Source organism: Anastrepha ludens, chromosome 3 (assembly GCF_028408465.1).
Source record: "Anastrepha ludens isolate Willacy chromosome 3, idAnaLude1.1, whole genome shotgun sequence".
Classification (NCBI taxonomy): Eukaryota; Metazoa; Arthropoda; class Insecta; order Diptera; family Tephritidae; genus Anastrepha; species Anastrepha ludens.
The window spans coordinates 59,698,008-59,717,608 of record NC_071499.1 but is presented as its reverse complement, the minus strand read 5'-3'; the positions used below and the strand labels follow the sequence as shown (position 1 = coordinate 59,717,608).

Below are 19,601 nucleotides of genomic sequence, written 5' to 3'. Positions count from 1 at the left end.
TCCACCCCGTGTATGGCAACGTAAGTTAGGTTAGGTTGGAGCGGTTATCCATTGTAGACACACTCAGACTCATTGCCAATTATGATCCACGTGAGGAGTTTGTCCTGATCTCTCCTAAAACCTATGTGTGCTTTTCAAAGATTTTGTAAGACCCTTAATCTCGACAGAGCCGAGATCTTACAATTGATTAAAGGATTGTTTACACAAAAATGGCGTCTGGATAGAGGAGGTCAGTGACATAGAAGGTGCGGGATCGTCTCTTCCTCTTCCTCGTCTAGACAACTTCTTCAGACGTCATGTGCTTGGACACCCCTTCCCTGGGCGTGCCTACCGATTAGGCAGTGCCCCGTAATAACTAAAATCAGTGTATTAAGACTGCGCTCATCTCTTCTTAGTAGAAGTTCCGTGCGTTTAGCATTGAGAGTCGGCCACAGCTGTCGGGCCACAGTTGTTGCAAGTGGCTTCCAATCCGCCATTTTTCATTCGCTACTCTAAACATTTCAAGGATACGTAGTTTACATGTTTACAAGGGTATACCTATATCATTGTCTATGTACTCACCAGTCAACTTGGTACCGATTTTCGCTAGTTCTTCGGCTCTGCAGTTCCCCTCAATGCCACAATAGCCAGAAGCCCATGTTATCATTAGGTGAAATGACACAGCCATCTCGTTAAGAGATGCGCGGCATTTCATGGCTACCTTGGAGGTTGTCGACTGTTTTGTGAGGGATTTTATCGCCGCCCGGCTATCAGTGAAAATGTAGATATCATCTCCAGGTATCGCATCACACTGTACCAGTGTCACGGCTTTCATTATTGTCATCAGTTCAGCCCGAAAGACACTGCAGGAAGCCGAAAAGTGAAGGAGATGTTCAGATGTTCGGAATATACACCTCCACCCTCGAGCTTGCAGCCATTTGTGTATACATACATGGATGAACTTGAACTGTCTTACATCGTCCCGTTCTCACTCTTTCCTCGAGGGTAGGAGGGTCGTGAACGTTGTGATGGCAAGTGTAGGCCAGAGCGCAAAGTCCATCTGTCTGGGATGCTACGAAATTTAAGCCACGATTTTACCATGGCCATAGTCCGTGTTTTGTTTAGTTCGTTTACTTAAAGTGTTCAACCTTATTGCCACACTGCGCGCGATATATCTTGGCTGCAGATCTACTGGAAGTAGGTTTAATGTCGCATATAATGATTATAAGAACATATGCGAGTCTTTAAATCTTGTCAAATCTTTTAATGTTCACACCCCTCTTTAGGATATTCCACCAAACTACAATACCATAGTAGAGAATTGACCTAACTTCTGTGTAAAGCCAATGCATTATTCAGGGTTCCATTCCCGATTTTTTTTTGGTATACAACACCGTCATTTCTTGACGCCGACTGTAAGCCACCAATTTAGCTTCCTAGCTAAGGCCTCGATACTTAGTCCTTTCTGTTACTCTAAGTAGTTTTCCTCCTAGGGATATTTTTTAAGAGCAGGTGTTTTATGGCTCCTGCCAAACAGTATCAGATCTGTTTTTTCCGGATTTACTTTTAGTCCTCGACTTTTACACCAAAGTGATAGTCTGTTGAGAGATCTTTGTTGAAGATCACCCAATGTTGGAAGGTGTTTGCCCAAGCTTGCTATAACAATATCATCGGCATATGGAATTGTCTTACCTCCCACATTTGCAAGTTACTGAAGAAGTTTATTGACAATCAGGTTGCACAGAAGCGGTGACATTATCCCACAAATTTCGTAATGGACGTTTCGCGCAAATCTTCACTTATCGTGCGCCCAACTAGAATTCGTTCAATGAACGAGACCGGCGCTCTATTTACTCCCTTCCACTTCCGTTAGCCATCTGGTAATTGCTCCAGAAAGGATGGATTGTTTATAAAGATTAATTTTATTTAATTTCAAAAACCACGCACACGAAACTAAAACAATTGTACATTAAATTAGAATCCTATCAAATTGAACTAAAAATATATGTAATTATTCTACAATACGCCAATAGTTGCATATGATTTGGTGGCCACATAAACATATGTACATAATGCTGTGCATTAGCGCATAGTTACGTCCGCCCCGTTGAAAAATATTTTAAGCAAACAAATATATTTAAAACATACATATAATAAAAATATAAATACATATGTAAGACAATAAGTAAGCCGTAAAGTAGTAAAATCGATTTCTTTTTCATAGTGACAATAAACTTAGATTTAGCTTTGTTATAAAAATACGTAAGTTCAAAGAAAGTGTTTTTTCTAATACGACTTTGTGGATGTTAAATAGTGTTTTCTTTTCGCGGAATAAAAACTTCACCTCATTATAAGTCGACTTTACGAAAATATTGCCATGCATAAGCCCTGTGAAAATGTTGCCTATTTCATATGGGATTAGAGCAAGAAAAATGCAATACTTCCACAAATTATTTATCTATTATAATAAAATATATGACTATTGAATATAAGAAATAAAAAGAAATTAGTTCAATTTTTTTGTAACAATTCAAGTTTTCATAAAAATATTTCGAGAGATAAATTCGAATCAGTTGACACTCATCCTAACTTTTCATAGAGGGTAGAAAATGCCACACATTCGCTTGGTTAGAGTACAACAGTTCGTTTCTATTTTTATATCTACTTACGTAAAAATTTATTTAAAAATTGGGTTGTGTTTTGTAATGATTGATGAAATGTGATGTTTAAAATTAAAAATGGCGCAAATTAATATTGATAAATTTTCCCACAAAGCAATTTGCAAAGTACAAGTTTAAAATTCTACGACTTATTTTCGGTTTTTTATTATATTTTGTTGTTGAAAAATACGCATAAAAGATATTCACCAAATTGCGCAAATGCACAGGCACTCGGACAAAAGAGCTGATTGGTTCAAAGCAATAACAAAACACATTTGAAGTAAAAGTACCGCTTAGCCTCTCTGCTCTCTAAAAATGTTGAGTAATTTTCAGTGGTAAGTCTGCCAATGTTGCATATAACGCGACTCTGTTTTATACTTTTATTGCTTTATTTATGCTGCTAACATCGTAGACTTCAACAATTTGTCAGTTTAAATTTTAAAATCATCTATAAATTACTTTGACCTACAGTATGGACCAGTTTTTTATATATTCTGAAGTGCTGTTTAGTGCTCTATTGCACATTTTTTGCCTGTTATTAGTGTTGATACAATTTAGAAATATTTCGCTTTTTTCTGCCCACTTACGTTTTTCTAACACTGTTTCGTTCAATTTCAAATTATAAGCCAATCCTATTTGATTTAAAACCTTTTTAAAACTATCTCGATTCGTTCTCGCACTAACCGGCGCCAGTTGGACACACCAAGTGAAGCCAAGTCCTTCCCCACCTGATCTTTCCAAAGCAAAGGAGGCCTCTTGCTCTGCTACCACCAGCTGGTACCGCATCGAATACTTTCGGCCGACATGACCTAGTCAGCATAGACGTTGGATCTTTATTCGCTGCGCTATGTCTATGTCGTCGTAAAGCTCATACAGCTCATCGTTCCATCGCCTGCGATATTCGCCGCTGCCAACGTGTCAAGGTCCAAAAATCTTCCGCAGAATCTTTCTCTCAAACACTCCAAGCGTCGCTTCATCGGATGTTGTCATCGTCCAAGCTTCTGCGCCATACGTTAGGAAGGGCATGATGAGAGCTTTGTAGAGTGTTAGTTTTGTTCGTCGAGAGAGGACTTTACTACTCATTTGTCTACTTAGTCCAAAGTAGCACTTCTTGGCAAGAGAGATTCTACGTTTGATTTCTAGGCTGACATTGTTATCGGTGTTTATGCTGGTTCCTAAATAAACGAAGTCTTTTACAACCTCGAAATTATAACTGTCAACAGTGACGTGGGTGCAGATACGCGAGTGCGCCGACTGTTGTTTGACCTCTTATTTCTTTTGCCAGAGCTCACCAATCTTTGCTGCACTTAATACCATTTATTTTCTCTAAATTTTCTTATAATAATTGTCCTTGTTTTCTTTACAAATTGCTTTATATTGTTTGTTGAATTTCTTAATTATATGAATTCCTTAATTAGAAAATTGTTACATTTTTATAAACACAGTCATACGAGTATACCCTCTTTCAAACAGCTGAAACGAAGAGATCACACAAATAATGAATCTAACGAATCGAAACTTTTTACTAACCGCATACATCCCAACTTACATATGTACATGAACTTATGACAATAAATAGACTAGATAAATACTTCGGAAGTTAATAATTCGTATTCAAACAATTTCTGCCAAAAATGTATAGTAAGATTATAAATAAAAATACCTTACCCTCCATCAAATATAAATTATACACAGGTGTTAGGTCGAGCTTCACTTCCCATGTTATGTGTTGCATGCATCTCAGTATTGCTCTACATATAAAGAGACATACAGTTATACATTATGCCTTCTCCGCAGGAAAGAGAAATTCGTTTTTATCAGAAAGTTGTTCATAACAGAAAAGCAATCTGAGGCTTACCGTACCACGCCGAGAGGCTACCACTATTAGAAAAAACGTTTTCTATTATTTGATGTTTTATGCTCATAGTGGGCATCGAAACCGGAACGACCCGAATAGTAGTTATTTACAAAATTAAATTATACGATTTATGCCATTTACTTGTAAGCCATTTACTGTAAGTATTCATGCAGTGTGTGCGTCTACTATTTTATCAACCTGTGTGTTATGCATTTCATATTTATTACATCCACATATTCTCGATGTTCGTATTGAAAAATTCCTACAAAGTATATAACTAACATATATTTAGTATACGTACCGAGATTTTCTCATAAAATGTACCATATAATTACATATACATACATTAGGGCGGGCCAATTTTTTTTCGTCAGCGTTCCTAGCAGATTTGGATTCTACATAAAGTTCTAAGAAATAAAGTCCATTACAGCATAGCTCTGAAGCCAATTTTGAGCCCCCTGAGATTTAAAAAATAACCTACTTTTAATTAATAGGAAGTTATTTAGTTAGCAATTTTTTTTTTCCTTGTTCACTCCTCACGGGAGCATAGTGCCGCGTCAAGACGCTTCCATCCAACACGGAGATATCGACTTCTGCTAGTTTGCGCAACATCGACCTTCTCCAAGTGTCTTTTGGTCGACCGCGACCTCTGCTCCCTTGCGGTTTCCAGTTTAGCGAAGTTAGTAATATACATTTTTTTTGTTGATGGCGCTATAGCGCAAATTATATATAATATAATTTTTTAATTGTTTAAAAGGAAAAGTGACTGCAGTTGTCTTCGAATCGCTTGATGAGAATTTTGCTTGTGAAAGCAAAAAGAAAGTTATCGGGCAAGATTCCCAACTAGCGTACATGGTTATACCTCATAAAACTGGTATATCTCACTATTTAAAGTGCTACCAACTTTCTTTTCTGATATTAGTCAAGCTTCACTAGGCCACATTCATACAGGGAAACTTTTGTTGCTTCAACTTTGCGAATTCTCTTTTCCTAGTACCGGTCGTTTTCTTACTTGTTTTAGTATGCAGCCAACACCAACAGAGGAACGAGAACACAAAGAGTATTGACAGTGTACGATCATTACAAGTGACGAGCTGAAACAACAGAGGTTGTCCTCTATGAACGCGGCCTTACTAAACCCATCAAGTGCTACCAAAGAATTGACAGTTTCGGCAGTACTTTTCCAGCGCCGCCAACGCATGTTTATTTATGCTGGCTGGTTCATGTATACGCCACTTGCTAACAGATGCCGAACCGAGGGAGCCTGTACAAGGTGGCGCAAAATTAATCATTTATTTTTCTTTTTTGTTTTTCAATAACATTTTTAATAAATCAAAAGGGAAAAAATGATTTTTAATTAACAATTTTTATTTGTGGTTTTATCTAATCATAATTTTTCTTTTACTTTAACATCGTACTTACAGTTATTTCGGTTGTAGATCCTTTTTATTTTCAGCAGGAAGTTTATTTTATCTACTTTCTAAAGCGTTTTTCAGTAAGAGCGCTTCAACTTTTTTTTTGCATAAAACACAAACGGTTTGACTTTTTTAACTATTTTTTTTTTTTATTATCGAGTTTGAACATATATATTTAAGTATGAAATTCGATTTCTTTTGCATAACCACCGCGTGCACGTTTTACGAAGTCCAATCGTTGAACACAATTTTCGACCACTCTTTCGCATAAATCGGCCGAAATTCCAGCAATTTCGCGTTCAATATTGGCTCTGAGCTCACAAATCGTCGCCGGCTTGTTACTGTAGACCAATGACTTCACATAACCCCAAAGAAAATATTCTAGAGGCGTCAAATCACACGAGCGCGGCGGCCATTCGACCGGTCCATTTCTGGAAATAATGCGCTCATCGAACTTACTCTTCAACAAATCAATTGTAGCGTGTGCTGTGTGACTTGTGGCCCCGTCCTGTTGAAACCACATGTCGTCTAAGTCCATACCATTCAATTGCGGCCAAAAATAATCGTTTATCATGTCGCGGTATCGATTTCCATTCACAGTAACGTGGCGATCGTTCTCGTCAACGAAAAAATATGGGCCAATTACGCCGCCGGCATGTAAACCGCACCAAACAGTGATTTTTTCGGGATGCAACGGTGCCTCATGAATCACGTGTGGACTGCTTTCTGCCCAGTAACGCATATTTTGCTTGTTGACAAAGCCATTGAGCCAAAAGTGAGCTTCATCACTGAAGATGATTTTTTGGAATTATTTGGATTTAAAGTAGCAGCAACAGAACGATTATTTTCATAAAAAATTTGCCCGATTTGCAATAGTTGCTCAAGTGTGTAGCGTTCCATGATGAAATGTATACTAATGAAGTTTACAAATGACAAGCGAAAAATAAAAAATATTGCGTCGTTCGCCCTCCCTATCGGAAAAAAGTTGAAGCGCACCTATTGAAAAACGCCTTATCTTCATTGCAAGGTCACGCATCAGTTGCAAGTGTTCCACACCTCAAAAACAGACGATCTGAATGCCCAGATAGCTTTGAACGTAGACTATAAAAAACGAATACCCGACAAAAAGGATTAACAGACCAGTGTCACATCAGATGATGGTAAACGGGTCAGATGGACTATTGCACAGGTTCGGGAGTGCACTCGCAACAATTATGTTTAAATTGCTCCTTTCGGCTCCCACACCGGTGTAGCGTCTTCCAAGCTGAGATCTACACTATAGACAACGCAGCAAAAGTGATAAGACTAATGGACCTACCTCCAGCAAACCTTACTATTTTTGTTGATAGTCAAGCACTGGCCTCAACGCGCATCAATTCAAGATGTTTTAAAGAATACAGGAGGTTGCTCTCGTTTATCCAACTACACAACATCACACTTTGTTGGGTCACACTTCGGAGGGAAATGAACTAGCGGGTTAGTGCGTGCAGAGAGGCTCTTCAACGGGTGGTACAGGACTTTAGCATACCTCTAGACGAACTGTACACTAAGATTGACTTGAGCGTAATCGCGAAAATCACTAGAAAGTGGTATCTGACTACTAACTGCGCTCTGGCCAAAACTGATTCTTAAAAGTGCAAAATGTTTGCTTGGATTCAACAATTAAACCTACAGCGTCCTCACTAGTGTTATAACGGCTCACTGCGCTATTGACACTCTAGCCAGTAAAATGAGTATACCTCACAATGACTGCTGCAGGAGTTGTGGAGATGCAGAAGAAATTAAATTGGTACAACTTCTGCTCTGTGAATGACCTGCACTTCAAAGAAGCCGTGCCAAATATCTTGGAGATTATTTCTTTGAAGATCTGGGAGATGTAGAAAATATCTCACTTGAGGGACTAGTTACCTCCTTAAAAAGATCCATGGCTTAAGCCACTTAGTTAGGGGATGTAAATGAAATGCAGGTCTCATAAGAGGGTTTAAGGCCACCGAGTGTTTTGTCTTAGACAAGCAACCTGGCTAATGTAACCTAACCTATCTTCATTGCTATAACTCCCTCTCAGTTTTCGTAGAAATTAAAGATAGTTTCTTTTAAAATTTGGAGGACTCGAAATTGACTATAGAATTATGCGCTAATTGAATTTTTTACTTATAATTATCCAGTAGAACAAATCTTCTAGAAATGATGTCGAGAAAAATCTACCCATACAAGCTGACCCACCCTAATATACATACATATATAAGTATATGTATATATTTAGATAAAAGTAACAAATAAGATGATATAAAATACAATTTTTTGTTGATAAAGTAAACGAAGTAAAATGGAATAAAAATAAATACATAAACACTAAATATGAAATACCGTAATTATATTTATAAAAAATGCCTATTTAAATATTATTAATTGTTATTGATGTTGAGATTAAAAATTTACTATTCCGCAGGCAGACAAACTAGTGTGCACATACATACTCGTATGTATGTATGTATGAGTAAGTATGTAGTTAATCAATTTATAAATGCGTTAAAGTGTTAATTGCTTTTAAATATAAACAAAATATATTAAATTATTAGCATTTTAATAAAAAAAAACTTGAAATGTATCTTAGATTTGTATGCATGCATCATTATTTATGAGGTAAACTGTTGTGTTGAAAGCTTAGTTGAATTCTTTAGTTGTTGAAAAGTTGAAATATACCAAATGCTTAATCCTAACCTCTTGTATTTATATACATACATATACAATACATACACCAACATACATATGTATAACTACACACTGAAGCAATTCAAAATAAATCTAAATTGTATTTATTAATCTAAGTAAAGAAATTTATGAAAATACCAAAATATGTACTGAGGACAATAAAAACAAAAACGAAATTATTGAATTAATGAATTTAAGTAATTAATGAACTAATTTGTCTGTCTTATTTATTCATTTAGTTTAGTCTATGGTTGACCCTCAGTTTCACGCTGGAACTCTAGGAATTTATGATGCTGATGGTTACCAAACCTTTCAGACCAGAGATACAATCATGAATTTACTTATATTGACTAATAACTAAAAAGGAATCAAATCTCAAAGCTATAGGTAATAAGCAGGGCAACCCAAAGTATGATATTAAAAACTTATCTTTTTTTCCTTGTTTACTCCACTCGGGAGCATAGGGCCTCGACAAGACTCAGTGTTGCGTTGGTTTCGTTAATCTATTTTGATTTCTGACAGGGTAGGTAATTAGCCTGTCGCTACCAGCCCTAAGTAGTGGAAATGCCCACCTGTCGCTGCTTAGGAACAATGCCTTCATACTGCTTGTAGCGCCATCTGTGTTTAACATTTTTCTGGCCGAAGGATCGCAGACATGGTTAAGGACTTCGCTAAATTTCGTGTGTCTGCGCTATTACTGCGGTCGCCGACTGATGCAATGTTTAACTGTCCACAATGCAAATAATGCATGACTATTGTGGGGGAGTAAGGATGGAAGGATAAGTTTTTGGGGTTGAGGAATGAGATTTGTTTTGTTTTTTCAGAAACAGGGAAAGTAGGTCAACTTGGAAAAGTGTGAGGACCGTACTTTACGTGGAAATCGAACCCACAACATCTGGGATGGCAGGCTAGTGCACTTACGCTAGACTACTGAGGTCGGCTAATGTTTTTATACATATATATATGTAAAGTTTCCTTTAACTCCGTTTGGAGCGTAGGACCAGAAATTTTTTGATGTATATTAGCATTTTAGAACAGCTTTAAAATAAAAAATATGTATGAGTAATGAAACTAACCTCTTTTTTGTATTCTGGGATTATCTATCATTACATATGAGAATCTTCTAGATAGATACTCATATGACCTAGGCTGGGCCAAAGCCACCGAAGCAGAGGTTCGGTCGTTTACTAATCACTACATATTATAAAACGAAGTCGCTTTTTCTGTCCCTATGTCCCCTTGAATGCTTAAATCTTTAAAACTACGCAACGGATTTTGATGCGGTTTTTTTTTAAGATAGATTGATTGAAGGGGAAGGTTTATATCAATATAATGTGAAGAAATATATAAAGGGGGTGTGGCAATCGGTCAAAATGTGGCAAAAAAACATAAATTTTTTGTTTTCACGGCCATAAATCATAAACGAATCAACCAAATAAAATGAAACTTTCTTGAAGTTTAACTTTGAAATATTTACTTTCGTCCTGCATCAAAAAAAAAAATTGATTTATTTGTTATTTAACCAAAATTGTTTAAACAAAAGCAGCTCTTTTTCCAAAAAAAGTGTGTTTGTTCGCTGTCAACCGAATGAAGCAACAGGCGTTAAGCGATAATCTCACCACACCTCATTAATGTTGAATTACATCGTATGGTGACTTATGTATGTATTGTATGTATTTACGAATCGCTCGATTGTGATTCATCCCAACAACAGCGAATGCTTTTATCTGGGAATGCTACTTCATTTTGTAAAAGGCCCGACATCCTTTGCTCACCTAAGCACTTTGCAAGGTATTGATTCCCCGAATCCCTCTGATACCATCGGATCTACCATTCCAATTTAGACGCTTACAATTGCCTTTTGCAATGACCATTAATAAATCTCAGGGTCAAACCTTCATCGTTGCAGGCTTAGATTTGAGCGTTGACTGTTTTTCACATGGCCAACTGTATGTCGCTCTTTCAAGAGTAACCACTAGAGAAAACATGTTTGTATTGTCTAATGACAAGAAAGCTATGAACATTGTATATAAAGACATTCTGTAATATATTAATTGTTGTAAAAATGAAATAAATACATATGTAAAAATGCAAAAAGTAAATATGTAAAAGTGTAGGGTATGAATTTAGATATTCCAAAGATATCAAGAAATCTTCATGCTGTAAAGAAAGGGGAATTGTGTTACTCCAACTTTAACGCGTGCGGGCTACGGGCAGTAATGAATAAGCCAAAACTACTGGATCGATTTTAATCATTTTTTCAGTGAGTGACATAGGGTATATATTTTATACCCGCGCAAAGCCGGGCGGGTTGCTAGTAATAAATATAAAAAGAAACCTGCATTAACACCGGAATTGTGGAATTACTTATTCAGAGTATAGAAGCTCGCTTTAAATTTGCACTTTAAATTTTGTACAACGTGTACTAATACTTTTTAATATAGAGAACAGGAGGAATGAGTTGGCGTTTGATGGCATTGATAAACGAAAAATATCAAATTTCGGAATTTCTGACGAACAAGCATCATTGGTAACTAACGATTTGAGAAAAAAACTTATAATATAACAAACTTTGCATGAAGGCTCAACGCAAATTGGATCGTTTTATTAAAACGATGGTGATTGTCCTGATGGAGTGCATTCAGAAGGTGTTTTATGAACATTATATACAACAAACAAGGTGGCGTAAAATTAATCATAAAATTTTTGTTTATTAATTTTACTATAATACTAAATAAAAAACAAAGAGTTTGAAAATATAGGGTTTTCCAATAAGAGGTGTTATTTGGATATTCAAAGAAAAATGCTATGTTTTAATATAAATTATCGGATGTTTATTTCATTATAAAGAGGAAGGTATGCCCTTAATAAAGGAAAATAACATCAGGCAAATGACCACCACGACCACACTTACAGAACAATATCCTTTTCATGCAATTTTCCCTTACCGAATTGCAAAGTGGCTGCCCTATGTCCTTGATACCCTCAAAAATTCGATCTTTGAGGTCTTGAATGGACCTTGGGCTATTGGCGTAGACCTTCTCTTCCACGTGGCCCCAAAGAAAAAAGAAACAAAGATGTTAAATCCCAAGATCACGATGGCCAATTGTGATCACTTCTTCGAGAGATAACACGGTCCGGGAAACTTTTCCCGTAAAAGATCAATGGTTTCCTTGCTTGTGTGGCACGAAGCGTCGCCTTGTGAAAATAAACTTTGTCCCATCCAATTCCAGCCATAAAAAATCGTTAATCATCTCTCGATAACGCAATCCATTCACCAATAACACCTGTTATTGGAAAACCCTTTAGAAATCTTCATTTTGACCTTGTATGCTGCAGCTGCTAGAATATGATTGACTCACGACGCTATTTCCAAATATTATGAATTTTCCGATAGGGTGATTACTTTGCGGCACCTTGTATTTATCTCTTTTGTATACATATATACAAAGAATTTTCCTTTCTTTTAAAAGTCAAGATAGAGATTAACCTGTTGTAACTTAACTTTTCAAAAATATAGAGGGAAGATAAATAGTTTTCTCCCGATATAATTTTATCCATAGATGTCTTCTTCTGCATTAAGACAGCTTCTAAAGCAATCGACGTACGGGAGTCCTAACCTTCTAGCGTGGCTGCCTATTAAACAATGACCAGTTAATGCCCCTATCATTTTTCTTATAGCTTCTCTGTTAAATCTTAACAAGATTTTCAATCGACCGCTGTTCCCATTCGGTCATGTCTGTCTGTTTAGTTCGCATGTTGTGAGGTTTTGTAAGCTTGTATTTACCTTTGATGATGGCTTCCCTGTCTATAAATAAATTACAAGTGGCTATTGGCATGGGTATCAGTGTCTTATCCGGTTGGAGGTGGAGCGTTGTACCGGTTCGAACAAGTTCATCCGCCTTGAAGTTTCCTGCTGTATTCCTGTGGCTTGCCACCCAAATAGGGTGCACTTTATAGCACTTAGATACGTCATTTAGAAGTTTAAAACATTGTTTTTGTCCATTACATACATAAAAAAAAAAAAAAATAAATAATTGGCGCGTACACTTCTGTTAGGTGTATACATACATACATTTTAATATCACTTATGGGTGGTGGAAATCCATGAATCCGTATTCAAATCAAATATGATTTATACCTGGCAAAAATATTTTAGTTGTAAAAAAAACTGGTTAAAACAAAAAATATTCTCAATCAAAAATTCAATTATTTTGTAATTTTTTTCTTTTCATTTCTCTAAGTTTTAGATTTTCCTTATAAAATTAACAGTAAAAACAGCTTCAGTTCTTAATATCTTCAGCGTCAGGTTCCAAAGCCATTTCTTTCGCCTTCTCTTTCTCCTTCTTTTTGTTTGCCTCCCTCCTTTTTTTGTGTTTGTTAGACTTCAAATGTAATTGCCATTGATATTCACCTATGAAGAGTCGTTCACAAGTTTCACAAAAGTTGCTGGTCTAAAAGCAAATACAAATAAAATGAAAATATAAGCAGAACAAATCAGAAATTTTAAGATTTTCGCAGAAGATATTGCAAGTTCTTTTGAAATACCAAATTAATTATTTTATATTTATTGAAAAACCTAAAGAAGTATAATACAGGGACTGCAACTGTAATGATTTTCTTCAAAAGGGTTAATAAAGAATTATAATTCTTATGTTTTCATCGATATATTTTCAGTGAAAAACCAAAAAATTTAAAATTTTACTTTTATTTTTTCGTTTAGAAGCAAGGCAAATTCATGATAGGTGGTGGCTTTTTACATTCGAACGTGAACACAAAAAAGTAGAAAAGTAAAGGATGTACAGCCAAAACGAAAAAATAACAATCGACAGGCAGTTGGAACTAGGAGCTTAAGACGATGGTGCGCTTTTCGTAGATTCGCCTTAGTCAGGCCTAAAAGAAATAAAAGTTAGAATTTTACATTCGTTTTTTCAGTCAAAAATAACAGTGCAATAGACAAATTCTTTCCGTTTGACTTATTTAATTGAAATTTCGAAACAACTAATATATTTTTTGCGGTCACTGGTGGCATGCCGGCCTTTTAAATATCGGTCGGTCTGTTTTAAAAAATGTTATAAAAACCACGTTCAATATTTTTCAATTATTTTAGATTTTTTGAGAAAGAGCAAAACTTCCGAATTATTGTGAAATGAAACATCATTCAAATGGCTCACTTCCCTGTAAGTCTAATATATCAAAGGTGGTATCGATAGACCTCATTTGTTTTTTTTTTCCTTTCGCCGTTCACATTCGGATGTCAGCATAAAATAAAATGACAAAAAATCGTTGCTTTCACACCTTCGTCGTATTTTTCGAAATCCAACTTCATGTCGGCTGTGCAACTTTTCTTTTTCTTTTCTACTTTCTTTTGTCGTGACATTTCTAATGCACAAAACGTTGTTGTTGTTGGCCTGTGCTACCACTTTTGATGAATGCGCTTTGTTTGACTGGTCCCGCAATATCCTATCTTGTCAACATAATTTTCCTAGACCACGTCGACAATCTTTGCCTCTTTCTCACGAATTGCTCGTGATATGCATCTTAAGGGTCTAAGGCCAATTGATATAGCCGGGCGGCTGCTATTAACACCGTGCGACAATACAAACTATCTATGAAAAATTGTATATGCACATGAAATTATAGATTTTATAAAAAAACATGGTGCATACTAAGATTTTAAATTTATTTTTAATTTAACTTTTTGAACTTAACTTTAACTTTACACCAAACTTTAACTTTAAAATACTCTCATTTGATATTAATATACTCACTTTATGATATTAATGTGGATATCAAATGAAAGCGGATATACTCAGGTATTAAAAAAAAATTCTGTGTACTTTTCATCTTTGGTTTTCTTGTTGTTTTCTAAAAACGTAAATAAGGTTGTACTTTCGTCTTATGGGGTTAGGGGTAGTCAGAATTTTCAAAAAATTGAATTTTTTGCATTTTCTTAAAGTATAATATCTTACAAATATTGTGTGAAAAGTTAAAGTAAATCCGACAAATGATTTCGAGTTATTTAACAATTAACAAAGGGCGCTCGGGCGCTCCGGAGCTCGAAAGCAAAACTTTAAATGTGTTTTTATCAAAACTATGTTTTCTGAACTGGTGATCACAGTAACTTAAAAACCGCTTGGTAGATTTCAATAAAATGTATACTTCTTTTGAAAAACATAAAAAACTCGTGCCTGGCTGAATTTTTTTTTTTAATTAAAATTTTTAAAGCAATTAATTGACGGATTTTTTCTCGAAAATCTGAAAAATATTGCCTGAGGCCGCCATATTGTTAATTAAAAAAAATAAAACTAATTTCTCTTGTCCGATTGATTTTAGATGAATCTCTACGGACTTGTGATGATCACCGCAAGACACTTCTGGAGAAACGGGCTCCACACAAACAGCAAAAACTTTTAGAATTGTACATTTTTTTTTGAAATTTTGCTAAAGTCAACTCGAAATATGATGTATTAATGTTATGTTTTTATTTTTGTACAATAAAATGATTGAAAATCATCATTTTTTGGGCCTCTGACTACCCCTACCTCCTTACGAAATAAAATATACGCAATGGATAATAGGAAAAATCTATAGTTGCTCTGCTGTAAAGTAAACAAAATTTGTTCATTAGTTGGATAAGACGTATTTCGTTTGATATACATTTTAATATCATGGAACGGAAGTGTTTCAAATAATTTTTTGAAAAAAAAAAATTTTTCCTCGATAGCAAAAAAAAAACTATAATAATTTTTGTTGCACGGTTTAATACAATTATCGAACCTAGCGCCATGCTGCTGAAACTAAAGACCATCAAAGTTTCAGGATTTCAACCCAAAACAATTTCTTAATTATAGCTGCGTCACTGGAATGGCTTTTACAGCATCACTTTGGGAGACCAAACGACCAATGATGGCACCACATCAAAATCGATTTCAAACTGACAGTCTAAAAATGCATTGGTGATGTGACAACCCCGTCCGGGATTTCTGATTACCAGATGTGGCAATTACATTTTTTATCATTTATCAAATTTAAAAGTGCCTCCTTCTTAGTACAAAAAAAAAACACTTTGGGAGTTTTCTAAATTTTATAACGTTGTTCAAGTAGATATACAAGGTGAAGTCCAAAATAAGCAAGACTGGCGTCACAAAAATCTTTTTGATCGCGCCATCTTTTTAATGATTTTGTGCGTTGGAAGTTACATCCCTATCTGACTTCCAGTGAAAGGTTGGTGACTTTCGATTCAGTGGAAGCGAAGTTATTGTGGCTAAAGTGTCAGTTTGTTTGTGTCATCGGTACAAAAATGAGTTTCGAACAAAGAGCTAATATCAAATTTTGTTTTAAAATCGGTAAAACGTTTACCGAAACATTTGAATTGATGAAAAAAGTTTATGGCGATGATTGTCTATCTCGTGCCAGAGTTCATGAGTGGTTTACACGTTTCAGAGGTGGTTGTGAGGACATAAATGACAATGAACTAATGGGCCGCCCAAAATCAGTAATCACTGAAAACTCCATCGAAATTGTTCGTAAATTTATCAAAAATTAACCGAAATTATCGTTGAAATTCATAAAATCTGAATTAAATATCTCCAAAACATCGACTTATTGCATTTAACTGATCATTTGGGTTTACGAAAGGTCTGTGCACGTTTCATTCCGCACGAGTTAACTGAGGACCAAAAATTGATCCGAATTCAACATTCGAAAGACCTCATTACAGAGGCGAGAAAAGAAGAGAACTTCCGAAACCGTCAAAGCAGTTTTATACCTTCGCGTTTTGAAGCGTTTGTTGCATCGCATTCGTCGAATTCGCCACGAAGGAGGAAGCTGGCGCTTATTGCATGATAATGCCCCATCTCATCGATCCACTTTTGTTTTTGACCAGAAATGATGATAAATCGCATTTTTACCATCAATCACTCACCGTATTCACCTGATATGGCTCCTGTGACTTCTTCCTATTCAAAAAATTGCATTTGGCCATGAAAGGAAAACGTTTTGCGTCCGTAGAGGCCATCAAAAAATTCAAAGGGCTTGTACCGACATCCTGAAGGACATTCCGATCAAAGACCTGAAACACTCTTTAGAAAAGCATTTAGATCGCGCACAATGTTTTGCGAGAGGCCAGAGGGGACTATTTTGAATAAATAACTCAAAGTTTTTAGAACAAAGCTTCTGTCGTTTCTATTTTAGCTCAGTCTTGTTTATTTTGGACTTCACCTTATAATAATGAGTTCCTGCCGCTTGAAGTCACTTGAGCGTGAACTAACTGTCAGCGTCAAAATAGCATGATTTAAAAAAAAAAAGAAACAGACATTGGCTCTCTCTTTGCTACAATATGGTTATGAGCAGTCTATTGCCAAGTTTGAAAAAAAAATATACAAGGTGGCGCGAAATTAATCATCCAAATTTGTTTGAGAATAACTTTTTTACTAAATAAAAAATTATTTTGTGTGATGGAAATCTATAGTTTGAACTTTACGCGCTTTATTGCTTGTCTGTTTTTATAATGCAGTTGTCTAGTTCACAAGCAAAAATTATAAATCTTTCGATAGGGTGATTAATTTTGCGCCACCTTGTACCTTATAAAACTCCATACATTTGAGATCTTTCATTTCTCTATTTTCTCTCTTCCATAACAAATTATAATTACATTAATGTTCTTCTAATCTTTATTTACCTCCTCATTGAGTCCTGCACCCGGATGCTGACGCCGTGACATTGGCTGTATCTCACAAACCTCCCCACTACGATAGCTCTCGATCACCGCTACAGCACGCTCATACACTTCTGCTTGCCACAATTTGACGTCACTCGTATCGAGCTCATACAAATCCGGCACTTGACGATCCTTACTGGCCAAAAAACGATTATTAATCCACTTGATTTGCTTCTTGGAGTAGCGTTGTGTGACACGTTTCAGCTCATTCAAACACATGTTTAGCACCTCGAGGCCAGCAGGCAAAGGTGGATTTGTGGTTGTAGGGGAATTTGTCGCTGATCCCAATTCCAATTCAACTTCGCTATTGAGTTCGTGCTGTGATTGGCATTGTGCCGCTGCTGCGTGTTCTTTTTGTTTTTGCAGCTTCTGAACCAGTGTTACGTTTATTGAACTCGGCTTTTGTGCTTTGAAGTGCTCTGCATGCACATTACGTGTATACATATGGGAGTATGTTTGTATATAGGTATAAATTATAGCGAAGTCAAAAGCCAGTTATCCAAGTGTGAGTATAAAGGAAATTAAGAAATGTTGAAAGAAAAAGTGATGGTTTCTCATTAACATTAATATTCGGATGTGTGGGAAAATTAGATCTCCTCTACATACTTAGATTGCTGAATAACAAAGAAATCTTACAAAAAATTTTGGTGAGTGCGAACTTTTTGTGCGCTAATGTTTACGAGTGCCTACAAGGAAAAAAATTGGGAACTACACACTGAGTAGGTAAGCAAAACCTGCCTATTTGAAAATCCACTAATACATATATCTCACATGTGTAGATGTAATAATATTTAATTTTTTTAGCTTTTAATTTTTGTATAATATTTGACTATTTTTATACTTTTTATATATATTTATTTATTTATTTATTTTAAAAATTTACTTAAATAGTAAATCTTATAAGCTAATTGTAACATAAAGCGATAGCGTCGAGGCCTTACGCTTAGATTGTTTATATGGAGTTCTTTTGTATTGTGTCTTAAATTCTATGGTATAGGTTGGTTATTTTAAGGAATTTGGTTATTAAAGATATTGAATCGGAGGTTGGGGACGATAGATGCGTTATTGGGTTTGAGTTGCTGAAGATTTGTCTTCTGCGGGCGGTGTATAGTGGGCAATGAAGGAGGGGTTGCACGTGCACGTAGTTGGGTTGGTGTTAGTCATGAAGTGTCCATGTGTACTCTTTGTATGCCCTAGCCGAAGGCGCCCGATTTTTTATATATTGTTTTTCTTATTTACTTATGAAAATATAGTTCATTCTACAGCAAAAACCAAATGGCTTAAAGTTTCAGACTTAGTAAAAGTTCAAAGAAAAAAATCAACAAAATTTCGTCAAACTTTAAAATCTTTTAGTCAGAGTCTTTAGAAAAATTCTGAGTACTAGGTTTGTACTTCACTCAATTCAATATTGTGTCAGCTTAAAGTAGCTCAAGATTCGCGTAGGTTTTGGACAAATGTTTTGTTGACGTTGTTCCGTATTTCCTTCATATAAAGAATGCTCGAAATGCTTTTTATATGGAGTAAATACACAAAACCGAGAGCAAAAAAAAAAGTTGACAAAAGTCAGTGCGATTATTTGTTCTTCCCTTTACAAGGCATTTCCATCTTACCCAGTTCTTAGTTTTTGCATTCGTTGTAGTGGCTGCTGAAAATTCACGGAGTGGTATTTCGCTATGCCCTGACACCCACATCAAATGGATGCGGAAATATTCCGCCATCTCGTTAAGAGACGTCCAGCATTTGCGAGCCTTGATGGAATTAGTGACAACCCCACCAAGAGATTTAGTCTATAGGAGTAAATATAGACCTTTCCAAAGGTAGTCATATTTTTGCCTAATCTCATTATGGCTAGGCTTTCAGTCTAAAATACGCTACAGTTGAAACGCTTTCTTCTGGCTTCTTACAGTCGACACCAAAGCCAACTTTATGTCAAGCTTTGAGCCATCAGTAGAGGACTGTAGTCATCTAAATAAAAAATAAGAGGATTTTGAGTGATGGAAATTTTTGTCATGACCTTTACAAGCAGTGTGAATACTGCAGCTGTGTAGTTCGGAAGCGTCAAATAGCGCGAGTTTCAAAAATTACAAGTCTTCCGATAGGGTGATTAATTTTGCGCCACTTTGTAGATCATACTACAACCAAAACCATATAACGCAAAGTTTCAAACTTTTTTTTTTAATTTTTCAAAATGAGTCAAATATTCATTCAAACTTTCAACTGCTTACCCACAAGTTTTAGAATTTTTCTGGATATGC

The 19,601-nt window shown here is 35.8% G+C and overlaps 1 protein-coding gene across 1 annotated transcript in view; it reads right to left on the bottom strand.

The window, feature by feature from the left end:
* Nucleotides 1-12,835: 12,835 nt before the first annotated feature.
* The window catches only part of LOC128857525 (tRNA dimethylallyltransferase-like), a 43,494-nt gene continuing 36,728 nt past the window's right edge, over nucleotides 12,836-19,601 (bottom strand). Inside the window, exons 5-6 of the mRNA XM_054093276.1 lie at nucleotides 17,308-17,765; nucleotides 12,836-13,078 (exon numbers count right to left, since the gene is read on the bottom strand). Of these exons, the coding sequence (XP_053949251.1) occupies nucleotides 12,908-13,078; nucleotides 17,308-17,765 (629 nt within the window). The 3' untranslated portion in view covers nucleotides 12,836-12,907. The remainder of the gene's footprint in view (nucleotides 13,079-17,307; nucleotides 17,766-19,601) is intronic.